We start from the raw sequence: 25,027 nt of genomic DNA on the forward strand, positions 1-25,027 counted from the left end.
TGATGTTAGGATTAAATGTAAGGATATATTTCACCCCGTAGTATAAGGATCAGAGAAAAAAACAAAAATAACCAACCCACACACAAAAACCCCACAAAACAAAAACCCCAATGGCCTGGTGTTCAGAAAGACAAGGTGCAAGGCGGGATGGGGGTGGCGGGGAGGTACCTGAAATGGAGTTGCAGAGAAGAGAGGAGGCTGCCTGACTCTAGACTAAAACTCCCCTTCAGGACCCTGGTCAGGTTCTGTTGCTCTATTGAAGAACTTTCATTTCAAAGTTTACCAGAAAAGGATTAAATTTAATCACACCTGAAGTCTTCTTACAGGTTTATGTGCAGCAAAATGGGTAAGAATCTCACTTCTGGCTTTGCTGTAACTAACTGTGTTATGTTCTCTGAGGTAGTTTCCCCATCTATAAAAGCTAAGTAAATCACTGTCAAATTTATTTCACTGGGCTTAATAAACTAAATATTAGCCCCTTCCCTTTGAGGCAGCAGTGTTCCTGAAATTGAAGGCCAATACAAAATCTATAACATAAAAGCCCCTAAAATTTTTCATTGATACATAAAGTTGCAGCTACAAGGACAGGCCTATCAGTCTTAATGGAGGATTCTGGAAACCAGAGTACTTAAAGGAAAGGAACAAACATTACTGAAAACATTATTGAAGGTGGAAAAGAATCTGTTCTGATATTTATAGAGCCCTTACTAGTCTCCAAACACTGTGGTATCTTATTTAATTCTCAAACACCTCGATAACCCTGCCCCCTCCCCTCTTTCTAGAGATGAGGAAAGGAAGGCTCAGAAAGGAAGAAAATAACATTTATCGTGGACTGTACTGGATGTTTTCCACATGCATCACTGCATCTGACATTTAAGTGACTTCTCTGGATGAGAGCTACGAAGTAGCAGGCAGGATTATAATGCCAGATCTGATTCTAAAGTCATTGCCCTGCAGCTCAAGGGAGTAATTTATGTTTCCTCAGGATCAGGTTTCTTACAAAACTCAATCCCAGAATCTCAAGCCCCACCCCCAACACACCCACAATAGTTGGGGTTAGCAATTCACTTTGCAGTTTTCCAGTTTCTTTCAGATTAAAGATTTCAAAGTGGGCCCACTAGCAAAAATACAAAACACCTTTACAACTCTGCCTAGGATTAAAAGCTTTCTTTCCCCCTTTTCCAGCCCAATCACTTGGGAGCCAGGCCATAAAGAACAACAGCTATAAACTAGGGCTCTGGAGCGATCAACCTGGTTTAAGCCACTGACTGTGTGACCTTGGGTAAGTTACCTCCCTAAGCCTCAGTTTCCTTATCTGTAAAATAGGGATAATAGCAGTATCTATCTCAATAAATAGGTTGTGCATATTAAATAAAACGTGACATGTAAAGCAATCAGAGCAATGCCTGCACACGGGAAGAGCTTAGCAAATTTAATAGTTCTCATTGCTGGAGAAGAAGTACCACTGATGGTTCTGTCCCTAAGTCCAAAGACTTCGCCATCGTATTCTCTCTGAGCACAGGCCTTGCTACCTGGAGTCCCTTTAGAAAGAGCAACAGGTCGCTCCTTTTCTCCTAACCAGGGCCAGGCCCAGAAACCTAAAGCCCCCGACCTATACATGACTACGAGATCTTGGCACTGGTTTTCTACCACTACGAAGGCTGTCACTCTGAACCCAACCGAACCACCCCATTTCCGCCTCGGCTCGGTAAGTTCTCCTGGCCTTCAGCGGCCCAGGCTGCCTTCGGCATGGCTGCCCCTGGTTACAGGCCTGGAGCTGGCTCGCCTGGCGTCCCTTCGCCAAATAACTCTCTCTGCGACGTAGGGAGGGTTTCCCTGAGTTCAGGGCAACCAGTGAATCCAGTTAAGAGGCGCGTCGGTCAGACACACGCCGGAGAGGGCTGCCTTAAACGCCTCCCGGGCCTGCCACCGGGAGCCCGGCCCAGACCGGAGGGTCAGCCCCTTTCTAACCTCCGGGAACGCGTGGGGTCCGGCCCAGGGCCACCACGTGGGGGCTCCAGGAGTGGCAAGGTGTTTCCGAAACCAGCCCCCAAAGACTGCTCCCCGCTTGGGCCCTAACCTGGCCCCAAACTGGCCTGAGCGGCGCTCCCGGCCTGGCTTCTCCCCTCAACCCTATTTGGAGGAGCCTCAGACATCCTCTGCACACTGCAGACAGGCTCTCGCCAGACTCCAAGCCCCGACACTGCCTCAGACCGAGTCCCCAATTGCCTGGTTTCCTTACTCACCCATCGCGGCTCCGCTCGCTCTTACTTGGCGGCGGCAGCGGCGGCAGCTTCGGCGGCAGCTTCAGCAGACAATATGGCGGATCTGCAGGACGGCAGCCCGAAACGGACAAACAACTTAACAATCCCGGGAAGAAACGCGCTTTCGGCCCCACCGCCTAGTTCACAGCGACGACCGCATTTAAAGAGACCGCAGCTACTAAAGGCGGGGAATAAGGATGGAATATGAAAGGAGTGGGTGGAGAAAAACTGGGAGGGATACCTACTAAAGAAAGTTAAGTGTGCTTAGGATTTCTCAGCTTTTTCTGCTATTTCCTTTTTGTAGTGAGGTCTCCTCCCGTAGAAACTTTTTCTTCCAGAAAGGTATTCCTTCCTTTTGTAGTTAAAACCACCCATAGACCCTGAGCCGGATATATGAATAAGGAGTCATCTGGAAAGGTGAAGTGACTTGCTCAAGGATATAGCGATAAGGAAATGAAGAAGTCTAGAGTAAACCCGATCACAATCTTATTGGGAGATACAAAGTGGAAAAATAATGAGACCGGTGCAGTGCTTTATAGTTGACAGAGCTATTTCATTTAGCCTTACTGCAATCTCTCTGAGGGCACAAGTCAGTTCTATAGTGTTCATCACTGATCTCCAGCACCTAGCACAGCATCTGGCACGTGGTATGTGTTCCATGAATAACTGTTGAATGAATAAACAAACGAATGAATAGATCTGTGAGTTACACAAAAAAAGGGATATGATCTCCCTTTTTAGACATGAGGAAATTGAGGCTCTGAGGTTCATACATCTTTTTTTTTTTTTTAATATTTATTTATTTTGGCTGTGCCAGGTCCTTAATTGCGGCACGCGGGATCTTTAGTTGGGGCATGTGGGCTTCTTAGCTGCAGCATGTGGACTTCTTAGTTGCGGCATGCAAGATCTAGTTCCCCGACCAGTGATCGAACCCACGTCCCCTGCATTGGAAGGCGGATTCTTAACTACTGGACCACCAAGGAAGTCCCGTTGTCGTGTGTCTTTTGAATCATGGAACTTATGGCTGGTGCACATTAGACCTCCCTTTTTGCATAATAGGATTCCGGTCCTTCTGTCCCCCACCTCAACACACAGAGGAAGGCTATGTCTTCAAGTCACTGGTCCCAAGAGGGAGCTATCTTTTGGAAGCCCAGGTCCTGTCATAACAAATTGCCACCTCTAGTTGTGGACCTGGCCCACCTAGGGAAACAACTCAAAAAGCCAATTCTAGGACTCAGGGTCAGGAAAGGGAGTGTTATCTTTCTCTTGCTACTGCCACTTCTCAAGGTCAGACCTCTTCATTCTCTGTTGGTCTATTTTACCTGCCTCCTCACTGGTGTGCCTCCAGGTTCTCCCATTTGCACCCATTATCTCTTTAAAAGCAGAGATCTTTTTTTTTTTTTTTTTTTCTTTTGCGGTACGCGGGCCTCTCACTGTTGTGGCCTCTCCAGTTGTGGAGCACAGGCTCTGGACGTGCAGGCTCAGCGGCCATGGCTCACGGGCCCAGCCGCTCCGCAGCATGTGGGATCTTCCCGGACCGGGGCACGAACCCATGTCCCCTGCATCAACAGGCGGACTCTCAACCACTGCGCCACCAGGGAAGCCCAAAAGCAGAGATCTTATCATGTCCTCTGCTTAGTGATTTCCTACTAACGGCCTTAGGTAATGCCCAAACATTTCAATCTGACAGTTAGGCTGGTCCTTACTGGCTTCTTGCGCTACTCCCTGCCAGGCAACCCAGGCTCCATCCATATTTGGGGAACCATATTCCCCCAAATATGCTCCTATCTTCGTTTGTGCCTTTGCATATGCTCTTTCCTCTGCTTGGAACGCAATGCCCTCCCTTCCCCCTTGACTATGAGGTGAACTACTCACTTTCAAGACCGAATACAATTTTCACCTTCTTGAAAAAGCCTGTCTTTCCAGACAGAGTCAGACTATCTGTCCTTTCTGCTCCCCGGTGCCCTGGACACACATTTTCCTCAGCAATTAGCAATCTAGGTTGTTCACAAGGTGTCTCTCTCTCCTGGTTGTCTATGAAGGGACAGTGTCTTCCTCATCTTTGTTTCTGTCCCAGTGCCTGGCACAATGCCTGCCTCCGCAGAGGTACCACAAACATTTGCTGCAGTGTCTGCCTCCTGTACACCACCATTGGAGCATCTGCATAACTTGTAGCCAAACAAGGGCTCAGGGGACACGGGCAGACTAGATGAATGGCTATGACCATGTCTCCTCTCCTGCCAGCCCCTGAGCCCTCCATCCTATGCTCCACAGGAGCCAGGTGGCCTTCCAAGCCGCTTTGTTTCCATTCAAGCCCTTGGCCTTGCTCACACACCCTCCCTAGCCTAGAGCCATGGGTCCTCCCTGATCCAGTCCCTGCAGACCTTTCCAGATCCAGCCCACCTCCCCGCAACTTTCCTTATCTTTCTTGCTCTAGGAACCACTTTCTGCTTACCTTCTCCAAATACCCCAGGATGCTACTGCTCGGCTTGAAGCGCCTTTACCCCCTCTTGTCCACCTAGGAAGTGGCCGATACAACTCAGACTATCCCCTCCTCCAAGAAGTCCAGAGAGCATTAAATGTTCTCTCCCCTGTGCTATTCTGTACCTTGTAACTGTTATACCCCTCCCAGTGTAGTGACTTGTTTGTTTCTGTGTCTTGGCATCTTCACCATCTACCTCGGCATCTGACACAGAGCAGGGTCTCAGTGACTGCGTGCTGGGAATCAGTACATCACATTCTGCTGGGATAGTAGTGTTATCTTTCAGAGGGTTTTGGGACCCAGCGCTACCACTTCCTAGCTGTGTTACCTTGGGCAAGTCATGATACATAGCTCCCTGAGCTCCTGTTTTCATCTATAGGAGTGACAGCACCTACCTCCTAGGGCTGTCATAAAAACTGGATTAAGACAAGGCCTGTCATACATGTAGAACAGCCTCTGGCACACAGTGAGCATTCAGCCAGCAGCAGCTACCATGCTACGGTGACCTCGGGTGTCTCATCTTTTCTCCACCGGAGAAGGCAGAGCTCACAGGGGCCCCAGAAGCCACACATGGGGTGTCCTGGCCAAGAATCCCACACCTCTGCTCTCTGCCTGACAGGCAAGAAAAGGAGAAAGAAATACAGGACACAGGCTTATTGGGAGTATAAAAATAGGACTTTTTTTTTCTCCTCATAATCACATCAATTATCAAAGAAAAACAGTATGTAACAAAAATACAAAGCTCTGGTGGATTTTTTTTGTCTGTTTTTGTTTTTTTTTTTTGCCCCCCACCCATCCCTCCCCAACAGCCGATTCCCAGGGAGCCCCTGGCTGAAGCCTGGATGCTGTCCCTGGGTCGCCCTGGGGCTCAGGAGAACCGGTGGTCTAGGTCCCTCTGGGGGTTGACCGAGTACGAGTAGGCCTTGCCCAATACCAGGCGGTCTCGCAGCAGCTTGAAGAAGGCGTAGTAGTTGCTGAAGAGGATGAGTGCCAGTGAGATGGTCTGGTGCCACTTATCAGAGGACATTAAGGAGTACAGCTGGTAGACGATGACAGCGCCCTCCAGCAGCAAAAGGATGTTGAGGATCCGCAGGGGTTTGCTGAAAAAGAACTGCCCAGGAAAGAGTAGGCATGGACTGGAAAGTGGGCTCCAGAAACCTGCCTCTTGGAAGGGGGTTCTGGGTAGGCCAGTGAAGGGGTCAAGTTCTTGGGCCCCATGCAGAGTTGGGTGGGGAGGAAGACTTCGTAGGGTTGGGCGTGGACCTTGCCATCTCTCTGCCTTTGTTTGTGGTGTTCCTTCTGTCAAGACTACTGCTTCCCACAGAAGCTGTTTAAGATCCGGATCAAAAAAAACAAAAAAAAGATCCGGATCAACTTCCACCTCCTCCCAGAAGCTTTTCTTGAGAAGTCCTGCTTGTTCTCTCAAACTTTTGCTGGTCGAAAACCAACACCTTATTATACGTGACTTCCTGGGTACTGTCAGGCCTGAACAAAGTAGAATCTTATGACAGAGGCATGGAAAGTTATTATAGACTCTACAGCCTGAGTCATTTACTATTTCATGTGTAGCATCCCCCGCTAGGCCGGAAGCTTCCAGGGGACACGGAGACACATCACTCTTACCTGGTGTCTACAGGGCAAGGTAGAGTGTAGAGACTAAGAAAATTTTTCTGGTCAGTTTAAAAGAATGATCGATGTCCAGGGATCTTGATTCTGCAGGGGCCAAGGTACCTAAACCTCAAGAGCTGATTATAGGATGGCAGGAGAAGTGCCAGGAAACAGGAGTCTGAGAGACCAGCACGCCAGGCTCAGCTCTGCACCTGACAGGCTGCAGGACCTTGGGCAAGTCCCTTCCCTGCCTGAACCTCAGGTTTCTCTACTGGGAAAAGAAGAGGTTAGCCCAGATCAATGATTTCTCAAACCGTGTTCCTCAGAGCCCCAGGTTCCAGGAGGTCTTTTAGGGGCTACCACAGTGGTAAGCAGGAAGTGAGGGGAGTTCCAACCCTTTCAAACAGAGCAGCGCCATGAAGTCCTATATACTGAACTTCAGTTTGACTGAGTTGGAAAAAAGGATTTTGACAGTAAAATAAGTAAATAAAATGGAAACCACCAGCCCAGATGATTTTGAGCAGCCCTTTCCATAGTACTGAGTCCATGAGCCATTACCATTAGTTCCCAAGTTTCCCAGGAAGGCACCCTTGGTACAAGTTAAACTCTCTAAGCTGATTTCAGTACCTGAAAACCAGGACAGCCCTGGTATTTCTTTCATACACAAGGTTCTGGTGAAGACTGAATGGGAGGGTGCATGGGAAGTGTTTACCACAGTGCCTGGCACACAGTAAGGAATGACGAGTGTAATTATTTTCACCACCAACAACCCCTCCTTTTGTTGTATCATCTTTTCTACCTCCACCCAATGTTTTCAAAGATCTGGTACCAAGTGAGCTACAGTTATGAAGGGATCATTTGTATGGCTGTCCTTGGGCTGCACATGTGCATTGTCTTCTTTTGGATTTGGGAAATATTGAAAATAGCCGCCTCTTGCTATGACATCGCCTTCCTGCCCCGCTGATCCTCCTGCCCTCTAGATCAGGCCCCACCCCTCCTTCCCAGGGGAGGAGACTCACGTGGAAGCGGAAGTGGGAGACGTCGGAGGGGATGGCCACGTTGTAGTGGCCCACTGCTTTGTAGACGTTCTTGCTGTGCTTCACCAGCACGCCCTGTGGCCACATGCATTCTTCAGTCCACCTGGAGGCACAGCCCGACAAAACTCCCTTACGCCCAGCTCACCCACACAAGGGGATGTGAGAAGACTGAGCATGGGGTGACCACCAGGGCTCTACTCCCATTTCTATCACTTAGACACAATGACTTTCCTTTTCTGCGTCTTAGTTGCCTTTTCTGTAAAATGGGTAACTGTAAGAAATTCACTGCACTGGGAGTCGGAAGGTTTAGGGCTGACATTCATGTCTCTGAGGGATTTCAAGAAAACCCTTTTCCCTCCCTGGGGTCATTTTCTTCATCTAGCCTCCCATCAGTCTCACCTCTAGCCTCCCAGCAGTCCACCACACAGCTGCCCGAGTGGTCTCTGTGAAACACCAAGCCAAGCCTGACTAGTCTCTCCTCAAAACCCTTTGAAGGCTTTCCGGTGCCCCTGGAGTCAAGTCCCCAACAATGTGTTATGGCCTCCGAGTCCCAGTGTGGCCTTCCATGACCCCCACCACATAGCACCTGCTCAAGCCACCCAGAACTGCCTCTAGTTCCTCCAGCACTGCTCCTGTCTCTTCATAAGGTGCTCGCTCCAGCTGGGCTGCTCTTCCAGATGCCTTATCCCACAGAGTTCAGCATCTTTTAAATGTTCCCTGAATCTCCTGCTACCGGTCCACTTTCCCCAATGTGTTGTCACTTATTTATTTCCCTGTATCCCTCACTAGTCTGGGAGCACTGAAGGGGAAGGCATGGTGTCCAGTTCATTTCTGTGTCCTCGGAGCATGCCACAAGGCTTGGCACAGAGGCGCCCCAGAGAGCATGTGAATAAGGTTGTGGGACCAGTGAATTCTCTTCCATTGTTCTTTGAGATCTCCCAGGAAATCTAAGGGTCCTGGGCCAGAGGACTGAGAATAACTGTCCACAAGAAGCTCAATCTCATGCTCCTGTCCTGTTGATTCCTTCATGTAAAAAACAGTTACCATGTCATACGCAACAACATGGATGAACCTCACAAACAATATGCTGAATGAAAGAAGCTGGACCCAAGAAGAATGTCTACTGTATGATTTAATTTACATGAAGCTGTAGAATAGGCAAAACTAACCTATGGTGAAGTGAAATGAAATGAAAAGATGGTTGCCAGGGGGAGGGGGTCATTGGGAAGGGCCATAAGGAAATTTTCCGAGGGGCTGGAAATGTTCTGTATCTTGATGGGGGAAGGGTTACATGGGTGTGTATGTCTTTATCAAAACTCAAGGAATTGTACACTTCAAGATCTGTGAATTTCACTGTATGGAAATTCTACCTTAAAAAAAGCTCACATACAAAAAACACAAAAAATTTGCTGTTGGACCTATCACAAGCCAGGCATTTGCCAGGAGTGAGGAGATGGCCGAGGGCTTGACAGACAAGGACCCTGACCTCCAGGAGCTTTAGTCTTGGAATGACAGGCAAGTAACTAAGCAAACACAGCAGAGGAGGAGCACAGGCAGGGCAGGGACACTGAACCTATCCTGGGTGGTCAGGAAAGTGTTCCTGGAGGACGCAAAGTGCTAAACGATGAATAGGAATTAAACAGGAAAAGAAAATTGGAAAGGTCACTCCACGCAAAACATGCATCATAGGCAAAAGCCTGCATACAAAAGTACATATAGGGACCTCCCTGGTGGCGCAGTGGTTAAGAATCCGCCTGTCAATGCAGGGGAAACGGGTTCGATCCCTGGGCCGGGAAGATCCCACATGCCGTGGAGCAGCTAAGGCCGTGTGCCACAACTACTGAGCCCATGCGCCACAACTACTGAGCCCATGCACCACAACTACTGTGCCTGCACTCTAGAGCCCGCGAGCCACAACTACTGAAGCCTGTGTGCTTAGAGCCCATGCTCTGCAACAAGAGGAACCACTGTAATGGGAAGCCCGAGCACCACAACAAAGAGTAGCCCCCGCTCGCCACAACTAGAGAAAGCCCGTGCGCAGCAACGAAGACCAAATGCAGCCAAAAAAAAAAAAAAAGAACATACAGAATTGGAGGATCCGAAGAGGTTGGGTCTGGCTAGAGCAGAGTATGAGTTGGGGCATGGGAAGAGACAAAGCAGAAAGGCTGGTAGGAGTCAGTTCATCATGGGAAGCCACGTGAAGGAGCCTGGATCTTACCTGAAGACCATGGTGAGCCATGGGCAGGTTTATCCTCATATTCAGCCATGTACTCTCTTTCTACTCTCCCCTGCCCTCAGAGCCTTAGGCTAAGCCAAGCCCCACTTCAGCCCATTTGGCAATATCCATCCACTCTCTGGACCACCTGGACAGAGCCTGAGAGGGACCCTGACTGGCATGGAGGGCCAACATCAGGAGGCTTGGCCTCTGCGGCCTGCCTTTGCATCTCTGTGCGCCTACCCCTACAAACCTGTCCTAGGGGCCTCTTCTCGGCTGGGCCTTGTGCTGGGCCCAAGACTCAGATGTGATTCAGAGATGGTCCCAGCCTTGAGGAGCTTCCAGTCTAATGGGGGAATACAGGCAGGAAAATTAGCATAACCGGGGTAAAAAGACGGTGATGAAGGGCTGTAGAAATGCTAGGCACCAGGAAGGATGGGTCAGGCTGAGGGGAGGACAGCCCAGCCCCTCAGGGCTCCTGAGCAGGGTGACTTCTGCCTCTGCTCTGAGTGCAATGCCATCCCGCAGCTGGGCCTTTCTCACCCCACTCATCCTAACTCTTTGTGTACACGGCTATCACCCGCACCAGACTGTAACTCCTCAAGGGGTCTCGTCTTAGCCATTTCCTCCCTGTGGCTTTTCTTCCCTGGCCAGGGTATGTCATCAACTAACACAGCACCATACCCTGTTACCAGACTGATGTTTCTAAGGCACACCTTGGAATGGGTCCCTCCACTGTTCAAAACCCTCCAGAGCTCCCCTCTGCCTATAGGTCAAAGTCCAAGCTCCTTTGTCCAATACACAGCACCAGGCCTGGGACAGCTTAGGTAGAAGTAAATGCTTTCTGAAAGAGTAGATTAGCCAATGATTGGATGGATGAGTGAGTGGAAGGAGGGAAGCAATAAGTGAATGCATGAGCAAATCAGCCAATAAGCAAGTACCTAAGTCAGTGAATGAGAAAGTCAATGAGTCTATGAATTTACCACCTGCCTTCCTCCCATCTTCAAGACACTGCAAGTTACCCAAGGACAGGAGACATGTCCTTCCTGGGCCCTGCCATATCCCACTCTGGCCACAAGGCCTAGCATACAAGACATGCTCAATAACTATTTGCTGATCGAATGAATGAGTTGATGAGCAGGGAGGTGAGTGACTCCAGACACTGACCAGGGGGGGCTGGGGTCGAGCAGAGAAGGGCAGACTCACGGGTGCTGCAGTACATTGGAGCACAGTGCTGGGTCCACCTTCTGCCAGCAGCCCAGGTGGGCAGCGGCCTTATGCAGCAGGTCGCAGTAGCTGGCAGGCAGCAGGTGCTGCATGAGGATCACCGAGGTGCTGATGGACACCAGCAGGAAGAGCTCGCAGGACCAGCGCTTGTCATAGTAATGTGTGTTCTGGGGGCAGCGGGAGGTGGGTGAGACCTTGGACACCCATAACGGCCTCACTCCCTCCCCCATCCCTGATTCCATCTGTCTCGGAGATCAAGACAGCCCTAGAGAGACCTCGGGGTGGCCTGAGACGAAGGACTGAACACCTAACAAAGGTGGCTTGATCATGGGCTTAAACCCTATGCCCACTACTCAGTTTTCTACAAAGAAAAATTATTCCCACTCTGAGCCAGAGAACAGGCTCTGGGGTTCAACAGAAATGAGTTCAAATCTTGGCTCTGCTGCTTAGTCACTATGTGACCTTGGGCAAGTCATTTCACTTCTCTGGGCTAGCTTCCTCATCTGTTAAATGAGGATGAGAGTAACCACCTCTGAGAGGCGTGAGGAGGATTATAATACACATCAAAGCTCTAGCAGGTTGTAGGTGCCCAACGGACATGAAGTCCTCTCAACCCCCAATCATTCAGTGCAGCCCATCCTCAGAGAAATGTGTCAAGCCAGCTGGGGAGGTACCTTCCCACATGGCCATACAAGCCAGAGAGAGAGCACAGGCCTTTGGAGTCACTCAGATCTGGATGAGTCCTGCCTTTCGAACTTAATGACAAAGCAGGACACCGTGACATGCCTGTGCCAAAACCGCCACACTGAAACACCAAGTCACCGCCTTCCGTTACCAAGTATTACAAACAACAATGCCATGTCCCCCTCGCTGGCTGGGGGACCTCGTGCGGGCCACGTGCATTCAGCGAGCCTTGTTTTTTCCACTCTAAAATGAAGGCAGGAGTCACTCTGGCCCTCAAGAGCACATATGGGAATCTCATCAAGAGCAGCAGAGTTATTTATGCGAGCAAGAGGGCTCCTGGGGGGCAGGCAGCAGGGTGAGGCCCCTTTCCTCCCTGGGTCAAGCTACGCACCTTCACGAACCAAACAGGCACAAAGGCCACGTAATAGGCGCTCAGCATGGAGCTGACCAGCACCTCCTTCATGCGCCAGTTGAAGTCCATCTTGAGGAACTCCACCTCACTGCGGATGAGGCTGGGCGACAGGCAGCAGGCGTGGGTGGGCATGGCGTCCGGGCCGTACAGCTGCCGCGTGTGCTGCTTCCACGTCTCCCGCAGTGTCAGCAGGTAGTCCCGGCTCCGTGCCAGGCCACTGACCGCCTCCCGGGGACCCATGGAGGCCATGTGGCTGAAGAGGTTTGTCTTGCGGAGGTCACAGTTCAGCTGCAGGAACGGAATGTACATCCCAAACCTGCTGGGGAAGACAGTGGTGAGGGCAGGCCTGCGCAAGGGCCAGGATCCCAACTCTTAACCACCAAGGGAATCTTCTTTCCTCCTGGGCTTTAGCTCTCCTGGCTGTTCAGAGGGGAGACTCTACCGGTCCCTCTAGCCATCCAGCCTCCCAGCCAATGATCAGTCATTCAACCCATGTATTAGCACTAAGTGCATGCCAAGCATTGTGCTGAGCGGCAGGTATACAGTAGGAAGCAAGACACGAGTCCCGGCCCTCACAGACTACTGCTGCCCAGCAGTAATCTTAACAGTCCACATTCACTGGGCACAACCAGTGCTCCAGATACTGTACTAAGTGCTTTACATGCATTCTCTTCTTTTGTTTCTCTTAACTCTGTGTTACGTACTGTTAGTTTGTGCCCTTTTCAGCTGAGGAAGCTTTGACTCAGACAGGTGGAGTGGATTCCGAAAGCTCACACAACTAGTAAGGAAGTAGTAGAGCTGGGATTCAAATCCAGATCTGTCTGGCACCGGTGATAAAGACAGATACTCAGCAAATACTACAAGTAATTCATTAATTGAAAACATACATGGGGAAGAGATATGGGAACATATGTATATGTATAACTGATTCACTTTGTTATAAAGCAGAAACTAACACACCATTGTAAAGCAATTATACCCCAATAAAGATGTTAAAAAAAAAAAAAGAAAATATACATGGTACCACAAAGGAGAGGTAGACATTGTCATGGGTGCACATGGGGGCAGCTCTGTAGCTTGCAGAGGAGGACAGTTCAGGAACAATATTTATTGTGTGTCTATTATGTGCCAGGCACTGAAATGGGCCCTTGAACAGTACAAACCACTTCCCCTGAGGAGTACCCGTAGGTCAGGGCTGGAGCTAATTAGTTAAGAGATAGTGTGTGTGGCTGATATCATTTAAGGAGAAAACTAGACAGACCCATAGCCCAGAAGAGTAGATCATTAAAGTGGGTAAGTGCCAAGCACAGTACATGGAACGTCACGATAGGTGCTCTTGACAGGCATTCCTCGTTTTAGCTTAGGGCCTCTCAATTTCCCCAGGCTCTCAGACATAGCTCCAGGAGGGTCCTGGGCTGCTGCCAGGAGCCAGACCCAGTGAGAATGCTACATTTTCTTATCTATAGTAATGTTCTCTTTCTTTATTCTGAACTTCCAGGAAGGGATATATGCGTGTTCTTGGGCACTCATATAATTAGCCTCTTTGGGTTTTTGCTTTCTGGCCTATAGAATGGGAATGCTTCCACTTCTCCTAGGGTAAGGTTCAAGTAAGATAACTTAGAGAATTCTGGTCAAGAGCATAACCTTTGGGGTCAAATAGGCTAGGATTAAAATCCCAGCTCTGCCACTTACTAATGCTGTGATTTAGGGCAAGTTATATAATCTCTAGGAGCCTCAGTTTCCTTAACTTGCCTTAAGTTACCTAGCTTGTACTGATTCTCTACGCTCAGTCAGGCATTATGCTAGTGCTTTTATAAATACTCTCTTTTAATCTTTGCAACAATGCCCAGCATGGTGTCTGGCCTAAAGTAGATCAATACAATTTTGTTTAGGAAAGAAAGAGGTCAATGATTCTGTGGGACAGAAAAGAACACTGAAATGGGATTCCCAAAACACTCTTCAGGGCACTTGGTGGGAATGAGGGCGTGGGGCACCTACATGAACATACAAGGGCTTCAGACTCAACCTTAAGGACAAGTACTTAAGAATCTTCTTGGCTTTCCCACTAAGAAGGACTGCCGATACAATTAAATTATTTGATAACAGTGAGTAGCTGCTCTGACACGTCACAAGTTAGAAACAACTTCACATGCAAGACGGCAGATCCTCTTTCATCCTCTCCATCCTAGATGTGACAGTATCAATGTAGAAAATAAATAAATAAAAGTAGAAAATAAATCCATATCAGCAAAGAGAATGGGAGTGAGGGTTATCAGTACATAAGTGATTCTGACAAATTTACACAGCAGATGGAAACATGTTGACAGATGAGGAGGTCATTCATCTAGAGTAGCGCAGTCCAATAGAAATATGAGAGTCACACATGTAATTAAAAATTTTCTAGTAGCCGCATTAAAAAAAGAAGAAATTAATTTTAATACTCTATTTTACTTAACCCAATATAGGCAAAATATTATCGTTTCAATATATAATCATTATTTATGAATGAGATATTTTACTTTCTTTTTTTGTACTAAGTCTTCAGAATCCAGTGTACATTTTACACTAACAGCACATTTCAGTTAAAACTAGCCTATTTCAAATGTTTAATAACAATAGGCAGCTAGAAGTTACTAAACTGGATAGCGTAGGTCTAGAATGTGCCATGAGAGGGTTACAATGGGGGTAGGAGCTTGTCTGCCCAGAGTGACCCAAGAGATACTGGCTTGAAGTGGGCACATTTGATAGAGGGTAGAAGTGAGAAGCAGGGCTGAACAAATGGGATTAAACACAGATCTGTATTCATTTATGAGTCACTTCCTTTATTCTCCTACAAACCTGACACAATCTGCCCTGAAAGATTCTTCTCTAAAGAAACTGAATAAACTGAGGAGAACTGAGGTCTCCAATGGGGGCACCCTACAGTGATACCCCCCTCCGCTTTCTGGTCTATGGGTGCACACAGCTTGACAATTAGCACCTCACTCACTCTTCCTAAAGCAAAGTCTACCAGTCAGTGTGCCCTGCCCACATACTTAGAATTCCCAGTCAAACCTCCCATTCACGTATACAATGGCAGACGGAGAGAAAATGCATTCCAAGCCACTCAGTCCTCCACTCTTAAATGCAAACAGACAACCAAAGAAACTAACTACACTTAGAAAATTAGCAGCATGAAACAGAAAAATTGACCTAGGGGAAAGACAAAATTGAGGGAATGTAAGAGATCTTTAAAACAAGAACAGAATGCTATGAGAAAAGAACAATCAGAGGGGCTTCCCTGGTGGCGCAGTGGTTAAGAATCCCCCTGCCAATGCAGGGGACACGGGTTCGAGCCCTGGTCCGGGAAGATCCCACATGCCGCGGAGCAACTAAGCCCGTGTGCCACAACTACTGACCCCGCATGCTACAACTACTGAAGCTCGTGCTCTTAGAGCCCGTGCTCCACAACAAGAGAAGTCACTGCAATGAGAAGCCTGTGCACCACAATGAAGAGTAGCCCCTGCTCGACACAACCAGAGAAAGCCAGTACACAGCAACAAAGACCCAATGCAGCCAAAAATAAAAATTAAATAAAATTAAAAAAAAAAAAAGAACAATCAGAAATCCAGAAAGAGGACTTAGAGATGAAAAATATGATTGCTGAAAAAAATCTCAATAAAAAAGCTGGAAGATGAAGTTGAGAAGATCCCCCTAAAGATAAAGTAAAAAGAAAGAGAAAAAGATAGATAGAGAAAGAGAGAGACAGAGTCAGAGAGAGAAAGAAAGAGGGGAGGGAGGGATGGAGGGATAGGAAGAAAGGGAGAAAGATGAAAAGTATGAGGGAAAATATAAGAGAAACAGATGACCAATCTATGAGGTCTACCATCCGACGCAGAGAAGTCCCAGAGAGAACAGAAAAAATGGAAGGGAAGACATTATCAAAGAAATAATAGAAGAAAATTTCCCTGACCTGAAGAAATACACAAATCTCCAGGTTAAAAAAGTCCTAGAGTACTGATAAGATGAATGACAAAAGTTCCATATCAGACACATTCTTGTGAAATTTCAAATAATCAAAAGATAAACAGAATGCTCCCAAAAGCTTTCAGAAAGGAAAAAACAAGTGGTCCACAAAGTAACTGGAATCAAACTAGCATCAGACTTCTCATTAGAAACACTGGATGCTAGACACAATGGAGCAACATCTTCAAAATTCTGAGAGAATATGAATTTGAACTTAGAAATCGACATTTGGCCGAACCATCAATCAAGTATGAGGGCAGAATAAAGACATTTTCAGACATGCAAGGACTAAGACTGTATATACCTCCCATATACCCCTTGTTAAGAAAATTACCTCATAATGCACTCCAGCAAAATAAGGGAGAAAACCAAGAAAGAAGAAGACACGGGATCCAAGAAACAGTGGATCCAACCCAGGAGGGCAGGAAAGGAAGTCCCAGGCTGAGAGCTGTATAGCAGGCTTAAAGAGCAACCACTCCAGACTGGAGCAGGAGGATGGAGGGCTCCAGGAGGGATGTCTTTGGACGGAAAAATGGACTCCAGGCAACAGGTAGTATGACTGACAGGCTGGATAAACTTGAGGATATGTTGAAGGCCCATCATTCTTTTGTCAACAAGAAAAAAGAAAGGCAATTAGAAACTCCAAGAAAAATAAAAAGCTATATAAGAAAGTTACAATCTAAATATGAAGCAAACTAAAATGTGGCATGGTTTTAAGCAATTGATGGAATATCAGAAAAGAGAAACCATTTGACCTTGACACTAGGAACATTCTTTTTTTAAGAGGCCCAAGATTATAATTCAGTAAATATAGAGAAGGAATATCATCTATGCACACTACTTGGTCCTGCAGTGAATAATATTTTCATATTCACAATAATATCAAGGCCACTTATTGGTTTTTAATTTTTAGAATTAGCCTTAGACAAAGAATGGAAGACTTAAATGTGGCTATATAGGAGAATGTGAATGTCAAGCATGACAATATAAGAGTACAGCTGCCAGGAAGTGATAGGAGGAAGAGGGGAGGAAAAGCCAATGGACAGGGTTCCTAATATTATGTTCTTACATAAAAGGGATTAAGACACTGACTATTGTTGATGGAATAAAAAACACAGGCATACTCATATTATTGAAAAAGAGGCCCAACAGAAAATTAAAAATAATAACAATTATCAAATACTAGGAACAGTACGGATAGAAGGTGAAGTAAATCTTCATCTGTCAATGCAGGGAATCAATGTATATGTGCATGTGTGCGTGTGTACGTGTGTGTGTGTGTGTGTGTGGTATGCTTGCATATGCACAGAACATTCATTTCCAGGATATATAAGAAACCAGAAACATGGCGGTTACCTCGTGGTGGTTAGGTTCCCTTCCTTCTAAGAGTGGAAGGAAAACTGGGTAGCTGGGAGACAGGAGTCAAGGGAAGAATTTTTCATTCTACGCTCTTTTATCTGTTTTTCAGTTTTAATGATGTGAACCTATTACCCAATTATAAAATCAATAAATAAATGTGTAAAGAAATAAACAAAAGCATAAGGATATTAAAATTATGGAGGTAACTCAGGGAACACTTAAAACCAGAAACAGTAAAAGAGGTTGCTTTTGAGAAGTGGGACTAAAAATCTGGAGGGTGGGGTTAAAGGCTGTTTCTCATCATAAGCTTTTTTTTTTCTTTTGGCCACACCACACCTCGTGGGATCTTAGATCCCTGACTAGGGATTGAACCCACACCCTCAGCAGTGAAAGCACGGAGTCCTAACCATTGGACCACCAGAGAATTCCCATCATCAAGTTTTTTAGCACTATTGAATTTGATTTTTTTATGATATACGTGTCTTATATTAATAAAAATTTAAAGATTAAATAATATAAAATAAAGCAAAATATGAACACTGGGTGATGTCTGAGTAGTCACCAGAAAGTGTCAAATTAAGGCAACTGTTGACATTTCTAATCAGTACAACCTTGGAGGGCCATTTGTTGATATCTATCAAAAATGTAAAACATAGCTTTTGGTGCAATAATTCTACTTCTGGGAATCTGTTGCACAGAAATTTTGGACAAGTGTGCAAAGATGTATGCAAAAGAATGTTCCCTGCCTCATTGTTTCCAATAGGGAAAAGCTAGAAACAACTCAAAAGTCCACCAACAGAAGACAAACAAAACCAATTGTGAAAAGTCAATTCAATGGAATATTATGAGGCCATTTAAACAACTGAGGCAGACCCATATATACTGCCATAGGAAAATATCCAAGTTATATGACTATGTGAACGTGTAATAACTTATACATTATCATTCATAGAGATTAACCCTATTTTTCTGTTTTTAAAAAATGTGTATGTGTGGGTACTTGCACAGAAAAAATTTAGAAGGACATGCTGCAAGATAATGGTTTTCTGGAGGACTGAGATTATGTGGGACTTCCATTTACTAAGTTAAAAGCTTCTGTAAAGTTTAATATTGTTACGTGACACATGTATCACTCTTGTAATTAAAAACTAGTTATAACTAAAGCAAGTGTGATTTGGCTCCTACCATGACAGTGACCTTTTGATCACGCAGAGGAGAGACGAGTGTCCAGTTCTGAAGCTTCCCAGGGAACAGAGGTGACCCAGCCTGAGGAAGTTCATGACTCAGAAAGCCCAGGGGTTGGGAAATGACTGCTAATGCCCAGGCAGCCAGCAGCCTGCCCCAGAAACAGCCAGAGTGGACATCTTGCCAAAGCTCTCCCCAATTCTAGTCTAGAAAGGGGCAGGCCTGTGCTCCTCCCAGACACTATCTTTCCATCCTCAACAATCCGGGTTCTGGCAAGACGGAGGAAGTGAGTGAGCAAAGCAGACACACAGACAGACATACGGATATGCATGTGAAGATACACACACACACGCTTCATGCACAGACACCCACACAGAAACATGCGTGCACCCAGGTGCTTGCAAGCATACATACCTGGGGGAGGCACCGAGAGACTACATAAACACTAAGATATGCAAAGAGACAGAGAAAGAGAAAGAACCAGAGAGAGAGGAAAGGAAGAGAGAGGAAGATGAAGCCCGTGCATACCCCCTCAGGAGCTGCGGGATATACACTCAGATCTGAGTCCCCTTCTGACCTCCCCCTTGAGGGCACCTTGGGGAAATTATGCCTGCCGTCTCAGTTTCTGCTCCTGCAAAAGAAAGCTAATCGTCCTGATCTCAGAACGATATTGTCAGACAATGTGAGAGGGTACTGTTGCTGCCTGCCTGTGAGTCTACTGGGTACGGGGGCCCAGTGCCCAGCCACACTCAGGGCAGAGGTCAGGAACAGGTGCTGGCCAGTGAGGGGGTGGAGTGAGGGGTACTCACGGATAGCAGAGGAACAGGAGGTTCAGGAAGGAGTAGGTCCTGAAGAGGTGGATGAGGGAGCGGCACAGACTCCAGCCTGTTGCCGTGAGAACGGTGAAGCGGGTGAGGAACAGCATGATGGAGCGAAAGAGGGAGACCTTCCCCCTCTGAGAAGCCTGGGTCAGGGCGAGATAGGACGGGATGGGGCCTTGGATGGAGGTCATGGGGGCTGTGCCCAAATCCCACCCAGCATGGCCCGTGATCCCGCCCGGGGAAACGTGGGGCAGCAGGCTGGGCAGAACCTGGCAAGGTGAATCCTTTCCCTCGACGCCCAGGACTCCAAGAGCCGATGGGATGTAATACTCTTCAACCAAGTTCAAAGGGAGCCCCAAGGAAATGTCTCAGGGTTGAAGGGCTGGGCACACCTCCTTGGTACCCCCACGGGTAAAGGGGAGTCCCAGAGTTCCCCAGCCAGCCTCTGGGACCCAATCACCTCCTTCACGATGGACCCAATGAAGCGGCGGCCCAGAACAATGGTGGTCACCATCAGCAAGTTGAAGTCGATCAGGTGGAAATTCTGTCAGGGGGCAGAGGCTGGGGGTCACGTGGGCCCCCTGCCCATGTACGGGCTTTTCGCATACCCACCTCCCCCTGCCCAGTCCTTTCCATCAGGACTGTCCCCACTCTCTGACCTTCATAGGCCTCCAGCTGAGTCAGACCAGGAAAATACCTAGAGGAGTAGAACAGGACCCAGAGGAGGAAAGTGGGACAGTCCCTGGAGACAAGAGAGTGGTGTGTGAGCCCTCTTGCTCTGATCACCCATGCCCCTGCCCCTGCACCTCTCCTTCTGCACAGAGCTCTTTCCTCTCCTTGAAATAGCCATGTATGCCTGTGACTCACCTCCCCCACAGGACTTACGACTCTGTGCTCCTTTAGACAAAATCTGAGTCAGATTCATCTCTGCTACCATTACACTGTGTAGTGTGGTGCTGAGCACACTAGGGGTGAGCGTTCAGGAATCATCAGTTTCCTGTTCTTTTTATACCTCTCATGCCCAGCATGAGGCCAAACACACAGGGTTCTGCGTAAGCTATGCTAAACTAAAACCAAACATGTCTCTCTCACACACACACACACACACACACACACACACACACACACACACACACACACACACACACACACACACAGCGGGTCCTAGCTGGGCACCTACCAGGGAGGTGTGGGAGGGCGGGTGGGAGGGCGGATACCACCACACTGTCTTGTAGATGTTGATGTAGTGGACGAAGAGGGCTATGAGCTGGCAGAAGAAGAGCTGCAACTCAAACAGAATGCTGGCCTGGACTGGCAGCTCGGGGATCTTGCAGTGCTGCAGGGGCACGACCGTCTGGGTGGCCAGTGGGGGGCTGGAGAGGCCCGTCCCAGAACTGCTCCTGGGGGTGGGAGGGAACAACATCAGGAGCTGACCTGAGAACCCTACCAAGAAGCACTTCTGGGGCACAGGATTGCAAAGCAGGACCAGAAAAGCAGCTCAGGGTAGGGATGGAGTCCTCCTAATCCTGCCTGTCAGACAAAGGAGATGACAGAGCCTTTTCCTATTCATAAGCTGATTCAGTCTTTCCAACATTCCCCAGGAAGGAAAGAATTATTAGGTCCATTTTACAGATAAAGAAAAGGAGGCCCAGAGAGGGGAGACAACTTGTCCAAGCCACCAGCAAATCAGAAGCAGAACTGTAACTGGAATCCAGGCCTTCGGGTTTATTACACTATGTCCCACTGCATCTGTCCCACTGACCACCCTCTGGGACTTTTCTGCTGCTCCCCACCCTTTAAGCTCCCATCTGGCATCTAGGGTATCACACCCTAGAGCCCAGTCAGGGAGAGCTTTGTCCAGATTGCTCCTGAGAGCCCACAGTGAGGCACAAGAGACAGAAAGTAGTTTACCTGGTGCGGGAACGGACACTGGTGACTGATGCGCTGGAAGTGTGGCCCCCACCTGAGCCCCCAGAGGATCCTGGCTCACAGAGTGGATTTCGACAGTAGGATGTCCTGTTGGGACCTCTTCGTCCTCCTGCAGGGCTCGACATAAGGTAGATCCTCAAGCCAGAGGCCATATATCAAGGATAACAGCAATGATACTGGCTGCCAGTTACCTGCTGTCTCATTTTGTCGCTCAGTTACAGAGACCCATGATCTGGCCCCTGCCCACCTCTTCCAACTTATCTCCTACCATTCCCTGCCTCGCCCCCATGCTTCAGCCAGCCTGGCCTTTCTCTCTTTGAGCAAACCAAGCTTATTGCTACCTTCTGCACTTGCTGTACTCTCTGGAGAGCCATTCCCTGCCATTTTGTAAGTATCTGCCCCCATAACTCTCTATCTTATTTTTATATTTTTTCACAATTCACTCTTCATCTTATTCATCTGTTAACATATTTACTGTCTATCTTTCCCACTGGAATGGAAGGCCAGTGAGGTCACTATCCTGATCTGTCCTTTTCACTGCTGTATCCCCTCCTCCTACCACAGTGCCCAGCATGAAGTAAGTGCTCAATAACTGCTGATGAGGGAATGAATCCGGAAAGGTTCCACAGATTGGTAAACTCAGTTTACACTGTGTCACAGGTAGTCTGGGGGTCTGGGTCCTGCGCTCTTAGCGCTGGTGTACACTGCTCCTTTCAGATACTACAACTCCCTGTAGGCTTACAATTATGGGCACCCTTGAAGTTTTTTCTCCAGGACCCAAGATCCAGTTCAGTGGGCAGCCTGGACTCTCACAGTCAGGACCCAGGGCCTGAGCACAGTGTCAAGGGAGAATGGTGTGGTTGTGAACCCAAAACTTGGACCTGCAACCTCTTTTTCTAGGCTTAGCAGTCTAGCCCAAGCTCCCAGGCATCACCCTGCACAAAAGTCCTGCACAAAGCTCCAAGGCACCACCCCAGTCCCAGTCAAAGTTATAGCCTTGTTCATACCTCCTCATGGCAGCAGAGCAGCCTCCACACACACACACCCCTTGCCCTAGCTTCTCAGCCTGTAAGTTTTTCCCACATGTCTCGGAAAAGTTCTTGTCCGGGAGCTCTGCCCCAAACAGCCCCCAGCCCCAAAGCTCTGTTCATGTACTACTGTACCTGGCTTAGAAAATCCCACACAGGCACCCTCAGTCCAGATGCTCTGCCCACACCCACTCTCCTCTGTTTAGAAGCTCTGCACCCACATAAAGCCCCTCAACCCAGAAGCCCCGCCTACACACAATTGTCAGCTCATAAAACCCGCCCACAAGCCAATAAAAGCTCTCTCTGCCCAGAAGCCTCGCTCCAGAGTGGGCTCCCTTCTTCTGGGAGGTCTCCTTCCAGGCCCACCTCACCAGTACAAAGCCCCTACTGCCCAGAAAGTTTGCCACTGCACCGGGGCCTACAGCTCAGGAGCTCCGCCCTTAGTACTAAGGCCGCGCCCGCCGTTAAGCCTCGGCCCACTCTAGCCCAGAAGACTGGGTCCTCACCAAAGCCCCCAGGGAGCCTCCGCATTTGGAAGCCCCTCCCACCGCTCCGATGTCCCGCCCCCACAACAGAAGCCCCACCCGCAAAACGACAGGAGGGGGCGGGGTCCCTCTACGCCCACATCCCCTCCCCCTCCCCTCGCCGGGATCCTGTCCGCGTGGGGGAGCAATTAGCAGCTTGGCCGTCCTAACCCCCGAGCCCGCCCGTTCCCGGGCCGAGTTGGACCCGCGCCGCTCACCCATCTCCTCCCCCCGGCGCTCTCCGCTTCGCCGCCGCAGCTCCAGCGGGCAATATGTCGGAGGCGACGGCGGCCGGGAGAGGACTAACCGCCGCAGCCCAGTCCCCTGGTATCAGCTGCGCGCTCCCGCCTCGCCGCCAAATTTGCATACAAGGCGGGCTAGAAGCTGGGGGCGCGCTTCTTAAAGGGGCCGCTCGGACCAAGGCAGTCCCGCGCGCTCTTTGTCTCGCGGTCACCCACGCGTTTCCTGCAGATGCTGCTGAAAAGCCCGAGAGGGAGGGGAACTCACCTTCTTCTCTTACCTTGCGTGCCTTCTCCCAGCACCTCTTCAGGGCCGAGGGAGGGGGCCGGAATAGCCTCTCGGTTCCTGCATCCATGAGTGTTCCTCCGGCGCCTCAAACTCATCGCGTCCCAAGTTGGGCTTTCATCTTTTCACTTTGGCCTTATTGCTCTTAGGTCCACCCCAATCAAAACCTGGGAGTTATTTCCCCATTTCCTTCTACCCCCACATCCAATCTTCCACCTAGTATTGCTGACCCTAAGTCCTAATTATTTATCACATCTGACCCTATCCGTCTTCCACCACCTTAGTTCAATTCCTGATTCTGCCAGTTCCAAGACTTGAAATCCTGTTTCTTGCTCTTTACTGGTAATATTCACCTTATAGGCCTTGGTGGCCTATAAGGTGAAATAATGCATGTAGAACAGAGTCTGTTTTTGTTTTTTTCAGAGTCTGTTGTAATTAATGTTCGCTGTCATTACTATTATGATATATGGCAAGCACTTAACACAGAGGAAGCACTCGATAAATGAGCTGCTACTAGCAACCGTTATGATTTCTTCCCTCATAAGACCTATAAGACGTCTCAATCGTCTGGTACCTCCGTTACTTAGCACAGTCTTTGGTACATAATAGACAACAATAGTCAGTTAATTAAATGATTTAGTAGATATTTAATTAATAGATATTCAGAGCTTACAGTTAAATGGGAGGAGATGGATAAAAAAATTAGTAAATTCTGCAGTATGTTAGAAGGGAATGATTACTGTGGAGGAAAACAGGAAAGGGGGATGGGAGGTTGCAATTTTAAACAGGGTAGTCAGTAGGCTTCATTGAGAAGGTGACTTTTGAACAAACACTTGAAGGAAATGAGTGAGTCAGTGCTGCAGATGTCTGGAGAAAGCGGGCAGTCCAGGCAGAGGGGAAAAGTCATTGGAAGGGCCCTCAGGTACAAGCATGCCTGGTGTGTTTAAGAAACAGCAAGGAGGCCAGTGTGGCTTGGAATGGAATAGACATGAGAGTCAGACATGAGAAGGAATGGACCTGTGGCTTTTACTCTGAATGAGGTGGGAGCTAGTGGAGGGTTTGTACATCCATTTTTAAAATTAATTAATTAATTAATTAATTATTGGCTGCATTGGGTCTCCATTGCCATGTGCGGGCTTCTCATTGCGGTGGCTTCTCTTGTCGCAGAGCACAGGCTCTAGGCGCACAGACTTAGTAGTTGTGGAGCACAGGCTTTGTTGCTCCGTGGCATGTGGGAACTTCCCGGTGCAGGGCTCAAACCACTGTCTCCTGCATTGGCAGGCGGATTCTTAACCACTGCACCACCAGGGAAGCCACCTGAACTTCCATTTTTAAAGAATCACCAGCTGCCCTGTGAGAATAGACTGTAGTGGCACAAGGGTGGAATCAGGGAGACCAGGATGCTTTGGCAGTGATCTTAGCAAGAGATGTTGATAGTTTGTACCAGACTGGGTGAGGTGATGAGACATGGTTGGAGTCTGGATTTGAAGGTAAAGTCAACAAGATTTGTTGACAAATTTGGATAGGTGTGTGGAAGAAAGAGAAGATCAGGATTACTCCGAGGTTTTTAGCCTAGGCAAATGGAAATATGGAGTTTAACACATATACATCTATTATAGATTTTATACCAAGTCAGGCCTTCCTTTCTGGGGAAAAAGAGGCCCAGGGAGGGAGAATGGCTGGGTCACAAAGCAGATCACAAAGCCTGCTTTTTCTTTTTCC

General features: G+C 48.2%; 2 protein-coding genes across 7 annotated transcripts in view; both read right to left on the reverse strand.

Moving 5' to 3' along the window:
* The window catches only part of KPNA6 (karyopherin subunit alpha 6), a 51,758-nt gene extending 49,400 nt beyond the window's left edge, over positions 1 to 2,358 (reverse strand). The window contains exon 1 of the mRNA XM_030871068.3: positions 2,247 to 2,358. Coding sequence (XP_030726928.1) covers positions 2,247 to 2,250 — 4 coding nt within the window. The 5' untranslated portion in view covers positions 2,251 to 2,358. The remainder of the gene's footprint in view (positions 1 to 2,246) is intronic.
* Positions 2,359 to 5,529: 3,171 nt separating this feature from the next.
* Positions 5,530 to 23,382, reverse strand: TMEM39B (transmembrane protein 39B). 6 transcript variants are annotated; one of them, XM_060308621.1, is made up of 9 exons: positions 23,288 to 23,382; positions 21,211 to 21,337; positions 20,480 to 20,699; positions 19,760 to 19,843; positions 19,288 to 19,442; positions 11,909 to 12,245; positions 10,813 to 11,000; positions 7,374 to 7,494; positions 5,530 to 5,857 (listed from the first exon to the last, which is right to left on the reverse strand). In XM_060308621.1, the coding sequence occupies exons 1-9, from the start codon at positions 23,373 to 23,375 to the stop codon at positions 5,615 to 5,617; spliced, it is 1,563 nt and encodes a 520-aa protein (XP_060164604.1). In that variant the 5' UTR covers positions 23,376 to 23,382; the 3' UTR covers positions 5,530 to 5,614. The 6 variants fall into 6 exon arrangements, with proteins under 6 accessions (XP_060164604.1, XP_030727000.1, XP_060164610.1 ...); XM_030871140.3 differs by lacking the exon at positions 23,288 to 23,382 and adding an exon at positions 22,999 to 23,233; XM_060308627.1 differs by lacking the exon at positions 23,288 to 23,382 and adding an exon at positions 22,763 to 22,802.
* Between the last annotated feature and the right edge of the window lie 1,645 nt (positions 23,383 to 25,027).

The sequence above is a fragment of the Globicephala melas genome, chromosome 1 (assembly GCF_963455315.2).
Source record: "Globicephala melas chromosome 1, mGloMel1.2, whole genome shotgun sequence".
Classification (NCBI taxonomy): Eukaryota; Metazoa; Chordata; class Mammalia; order Artiodactyla; family Delphinidae; genus Globicephala; species Globicephala melas.